Consider the following 6,393-nt stretch of genomic DNA (forward strand, 5'->3'; position numbering starts at 1 on the left):
TATATATGGAGAGTGAGTGAGAGAGAGAGAAAGAAAGAGAGAGAGAGAGAAAGAGAGAGAGAGAGAAAGAGATAGAGAGAGAAAGAGAGAGAGAAAGAGAAAGAGAGAGAGAGAGTTACTCAAGACAGATTTTCCAGAAAGTAAGGAAAAAGTGGGTACTACTTATTTATTAGCTGATGTTAGTCGTCCAAAATGCGCGTTGCTAGAGTAACTCTTCTTTCTGTTCTTCTTCATTGCAAACAAATAGTTTCCAAGCAGAAGCAACGTGTCGTCAATGAGTTCTTGATGAAGGAGGGGTAAAGTCTGTCCATCATCCACAGAAGGCTATAGGCTGTTTACAGATATGACACCTCAAGTGAGAGCAATGTCACAGATGGATGAAGATGTTTAAAGAAGAAACCAATATTAAAGACAAACTATATGGTGGGAGACCATCAACTGCGACCACTCACACTATCGCCATCGAATAGACTTGATTCGTGCTGACAGATGAGTCGCGGCCGTGAGTCTGCTATGCAACTGGACTATGTGGTTACAATTCGTTACACAAGGTGGTGGAAGAATTTGGGTATCAGTAAGTGTGTGAAGTATAGATACCTTGCCAGTTGGCGCCCGATTTGAAAGAGAGGAGGGTGGTGCAAGTCTGTTTTGATTTGTTGGAAGCGTTTGAAGACAATAAAGACACGTTTTCTTTTTACCGATCTGGTGGTAGGATATGAAATGTGGGTGTATCCTCACGTTTCGGAAATAAAAACGAAAGTTCAATCCATGGAATGGGGTCATACCTTTCTCCAAAGCTTAAGAAATTCAAAAACCAACGATCGGTACCGAATGTCATAATGACTGTATTTTCGGATGACAAGGGTATCATTCCCCTTGATTTTCTGGAACGTGGCTGTTCCGTGAACCGCAAGCGGTACATTGAGAAATCAAGAGGGCTTAAGATAGCCATTATAAGGAAGAGACCGAGTAAGAATGTAAAAATTATTCATGTTCACCACACACACTTTTGACAACAAAGCAGGCAATCAGCAAATTGGGCTTGTTGCCGTTCTATTCGGATTTGACACGCCAACATCCAATTGTTCAATCCAATAAAGAATAGTCGTCAAGGATAATAACTTGATTATATAGATGGGTAAAAGTGATTTTGCTGAAGTAGGCACAACAGTACACACCTGAATTTTTTCAATGGGTATTCAAGAGTTGGGTCCAACGATGGTACAAATGCATCGCTTGAGATGGGGACTGTGTTGAGTAGTATCTTCATATAGAGGAAGACTTACTCAAGCAACATGTGCAGTTTGAACGACTTGTGTCACTTAAAAATATGTTATGTGCTTTTTTGCATTACTTTCGTAAGAATTTTTCTGTGTATGTATATGGAGCTAATTAGTTGTATTCCAGCTGAGTAGCAACAACATCAGCAGCAACAACAACAAAACAAAATTAATGCATTAATAAACAAAACTGCTGATTATTGAATGATAGTGATTTCTGTCTGTATATTTCGATACTTTATCAAGCATCAGTTCGGACTTGTCAGCAAGGCGTGAAAATCTGTACATATGTTATGTCATAGAAAATGAAATATGGTCAGATAAAAATACGGAAGACGATAAATCATGATAAATCTGATAAGCAAATCAAGAATTGTATTTTACAAAGTAGTTATGTAATTGTCTTTGTGAGTCTAGTCACATTTCTTTCTACCTTTTTTGTATTTTGTTTTTGCCAACACCTAATAATCTTTGAGAAAGTGAAGTCTGAATTTTGATCTCATCACGAAAGCAGTGACAGACATTTAACTTGATACTGTTATTAATACAGTAAACACATGCTCGTGATAAATAAGTATTTTATGATCCAGTTTAGTTTGCTGTGGTTATGTAATATGAGGAAGTGCAGTCAATTGTATTACAAATAGTGTTTCATTAGCATGCAGTTGTGTGTTCAATCCCATTTCGCCGTTTTAGGGACGTTAGTTGGATATTGAGGAAAAATGTATTAGAAACGTTTATATATTTGTTTTGTAAGATTTGTGAAGTGAAATCGTGTGTTAAAAGATATTGTTATATTTCGGGATGATCATTTATTTTTATTTATTTGGCAAAAAAAAAAAGAGAAAAAAAATTACCATCCTGGACTATAACAAAAGCTTTAGAAACTTTAATTAGATAAAAAAAATTCTTGTATGAAAGAATGTTTAGGCCCAAGATTATTAGTCGTAATTCATTCCCAAAGGAAAATTCTCGTTACCAAAGACAGCAGCGATGAAACGTCAACCTCAAGTTTGCCTCGAACCATATTGTCTCTTTCAGTATGGCTACCACGCAGAAAGAACAGGCCTGCCTCTCCCTGTTAAGGGAGGGGAGGTGACACAATCTTGATGATAGACTCAGGTGATAGCTGTACTCTTCCCATTGTCGACAACAGTTGTTCAGCAAAGGTTATCAGTTCCGTTAATTCTGTACACTGTACAAAGGCGTGCAGGACAGTTTCACTGTTCTGCCCACACCTCGGGCATGTCGGTGTGTAGGCACGACCGTGCCTTGATAACCTCTCTCGAACAGGTAAAGATGATCGATAGCACAACCAGGCCAGGGATTTCTGGAAATTAGCCAGATACCCTAGGCCAAAGTTTCTTCTATACAGGTTGGTCAACTGATTTCCATCGACGCTCAGAGTCTCCCCCAGGACATCGTCTCACATAAACTCTATCAGCTCGCTTTGGAAATCCGTTGTGGAACTCCTGCTGCCGGTATTGGCCACCCGGGAGAGCAGTCCCCGAGAACCGCCACCAGGTACCGCCGCCAGGTACCATTCGCCCTGCCTAGGTCTACGCTTGATCCATGTACCAATATCCTGTAGGAATGTCAACTGAGGGAAGAAACACCTCACGTGCGGTGACCATACTTGCTCACCATCCAGGTAGAGCCAGAAGTGCTTAAGCCTTAGCGAAAACTTGTGCATCCTCAACCACGACATCTTTAGCTCACCCTTTAACGGTTTTGGTAGCAAACAGAACGCTTTACAAGTGGTCCTCTTCTCTTCCACAAAAAGTGGAATAGGACTCGTTCCTGCCTCGTCAGTCACAAATCAGGGCAAAGCACAACAGTCAGGTGGTAGGTGATAACAGAAGCTATAAGCATCTGCGTCACCTCCACCTTTCCTAGCAGAGATAACGCCCTTCCAGACCAGGTCCCGGTCAGGGCAGTTACCCTGCCTGTAACCTCGCTCCAGTTCTTCTCTATCTGGAATTCTGGACCGAACCATCTTAATCGAACCTTCCGTCCAACGTCCCACGACGTTATCGGGTAGCATCGACTTGCCCCTCCAGGTGCCGAGTTGCAGTCCGACTGACTTGACCTGATCAATTACTGCTCCTGCCACCGCTTCGTATCCTTTGATAGCGTTTTCTACACTAGGTAGCTGCCCTTCGTCGGACACGATGATGGTGATGTCATCCGCGTACGCGGTAGCTGCTCTTCTGCCCCATAGATAGAGACACAAGCACTCATATGCGCAGCTGAGGAACAAGCGTTAAGGACAAGTTATATGAAGTGCTAAACAGACAGCACTACCGATAGCGACAAATGCAGAATGTATGGTGAGAGAAATGAAACAGTATAGCACATCGTTAGCGAATCCCAGAAATTGGCACAACGGGAATACAAAAGACGCCATGACAATGTGACAAGAATGATCCATTGGGAGTTCTGTAGCAATCACGGTCTACAAAGAACAAAGACATAGTATGAGCAAACTCTAGAAGGAGTCACCAAAAATGAGAATTGCAAAATCTTGTGGGATGCAATGATCCAGTGCGATCACCCGGCCAGACATCGGAAACCGGACATTTTTGTGGTGAATAAAACAAAAAGAACATGTATGATAGTCAACATAGCATGCCCCGGTAACAACAGGACCAATGTGAATGAAGAAGAGAAAATAAACAATTATGGCGATTTGAAGTGGGAAATACGAAATTTGTGGTCAATGAAGAGAGTAGACGTGATGTCAATTGTAATTGATGCACTTGGAAGTATCAGCACTCAGCTACCAGTATGGCTGAAAAAGACTTGTGTAAGTGTGAAGGTAGAACACCTGCAAAAATCAGCATTGCTTGGAACTGCAAGAATTCTTTGCAGGATTCTTGAACAATGACCAATAAAAAAGTGTCAGCTTAGTCTGCTGGCTGTGGACATCTGACACTTTCAATCATACTCAACAAAATAAGCTGTGAGTTTCCATATAATAATAATAATAATAATAATAATAATAATTTTTTACTTAGGTACAAAGCCAAAACTCTGAAAAAGAGGTTAATCTATTAAATCGAACACACTAGTTGATTGATACTTTATTTTTTCAACCCTGGAGAGATGAAAGGCAAAGTTGATCTTGATAGGATTTCAAATCAGAATGTAAAGTGACAGAACAAATTCCACAAGTTTGTGTCCTGTGCTTTTGCCTTTCAACCAATAACAGTAATTTTTCTAATATAGGCAAAGAACCTGAAATCTTAAAGGAAGGGATCTGTCAATTAAATCTAACCCAGTGCTTGACTTGTACTTTATTTAATTTGCCTCGGAAGAAAGAAAAGCAAAGTTAGCCTCGGATGTGTTTGATCTCAAAATATATAGAAACGGAACAATTAATGCAAGGCATTTTCCCCAACTCTTTACAGATTTTACCAACCCAGCAATCGTTTAACTAATAATAATAAAAACAATAAGAATTTGTGTGTGCAACTGTAGATTTCCACTACGACATCAATGGAAAAGTTGTTACGTCTTTGACGTTCAGGGACGGTCATGAAGTTGGTGTGTATTGGAATTCAGAAGATGTTTTCCTTCGTCTTTGTTGCTCCATAGTTTTCTAAAATCTTCAATCTTTGGTAAATATTTTGACAATATCTGATATATCAAAATTAAAGTCTGTAAAAGAAACAAATCACATCGATATCATCATGATAGACATCATTTTCATGATCATAACATTGTTAAAAACAGTAGCAACAGAAATGAAAGAAGAGGAGGATACCTCTATACAATCATTGACCTAATATAACCAGTAACTATATCTTTAAATGATAACCTACCGCAAATATTCTGGATAAACTAATCCTGGATAGAATATGCCAGAAAACTAACTTCAGGACTCACTTTATGCTCATACTATTCTGTAAAGATCACAAGGAGTTCATGCTTGTATCACAACGAACAGCACACTTTCTGTAGCTATTGTGTCATTTAATCCTTTGTATCGCAGCACCACACTATGAACTGATGTATGACACATCATCTCTGCCTATTTTCCTATGTCATCTCCAGTCTTCAAAACCTAGAGATAGACCCATATGTCCTGCCTCTTGGTACATTATTTGAAATAATTGTCAGATGAAGTTGCAGAACATTTTATGGCATACTTCTCTTCGTTGTTTTTATTTTTTTTTTTTTCAGGGTGCTTTCCCTAGTTGAATTCTCTTCGGTTGGTAACATTTGCAAAGCTTCAGTTGAAACTGTCTCAAACGTCTGTGTTTACAAATGTATGCGTATGTGGAATTGTCATTTTTCTGGATATTTTTTTTACAAGGTACAAATATCCGAGTTAAACTGTATAAGTGTCTCATGTTTATCTTTTTGATATCTTCTAAACACTTCAAGGCGTATCGCACGATCATCTCAGTGGATACGATTTTTACAAATTATATTTTCTCTGAAGTGTGAAACGCAAAAATAAATGAATAAATAAATAAATAAATAAATAAATAAATAATAATAATAATAATAATAATAATAATAATAATAATAATAATAATAATAATAATAATAATAATAATAATAATAATGGCTTCCTTGCTTGGAGCGAACTTCTTAAAACATTAAAAGAAGATATGATATGCCTTGTCCACAAAGGAGGAAGAAGAGCAGATGCTAAAAATTACAGGCCTATCCTATATAACCTCATATGTTAGTAAAGTGATGGAATTCATTGTCAGAAGGAGGTTTATTGTGTTCCTAGATGAACATATCTTGCTCACAAACACGCAACATGGCTTCCATTCAGGAAGGAGCTGCTTCACACAGACACTACAGCATTTCAACTGGGGACTGAAACAACAGCTCATCCGTTCAAATGTGGAAATGATATATCTCAACTTTGCCAAGGCCTCCGACAAAGATGATCATGGGATATATCACAAACTATGACGTTGGTATCACTGAAGAACTAGGTGATTGACTGCATAACATTTTAAGAAGTAGAAGTCAAAGACTTGCAGCCAATGGTGCCCTCTCTGAGAAGGCATCAATTCTCAGCTGAATCCCTCAGGGAACTGTACTGGCACCATATATATATATATCCCCACTATTTACTGACTTATATATA

At 38.7% G+C, this 6,393-nt stretch overlaps 1 protein-coding gene across 1 annotated transcript in view; it reads right to left on the bottom strand.

The window, feature by feature from the left end:
* Positions 1–4,273: 4,273 nt before the first annotated feature.
* The window catches only part of LOC106869393 (uncharacterized), an 11,389-nt gene continuing 9,269 nt past the window's right edge, over positions 4,274–6,393 (bottom strand). The window contains exon 7 of the mRNA XM_014915115.2: positions 4,274–4,940. Coding sequence (XP_014770601.2) covers positions 4,806–4,940 — 135 coding nt within the window. The 3' untranslated portion in view covers positions 4,274–4,805. The remainder of the gene's footprint in view (positions 4,941–6,393) is intronic.

The sequence above is a fragment of the Octopus bimaculoides genome, chromosome 10 (genome assembly GCF_001194135.2).
Source record: "Octopus bimaculoides isolate UCB-OBI-ISO-001 chromosome 10, ASM119413v2, whole genome shotgun sequence".
Taxonomy (NCBI): domain Eukaryota; kingdom Metazoa; phylum Mollusca; class Cephalopoda; order Octopoda; family Octopodidae; genus Octopus; species Octopus bimaculoides.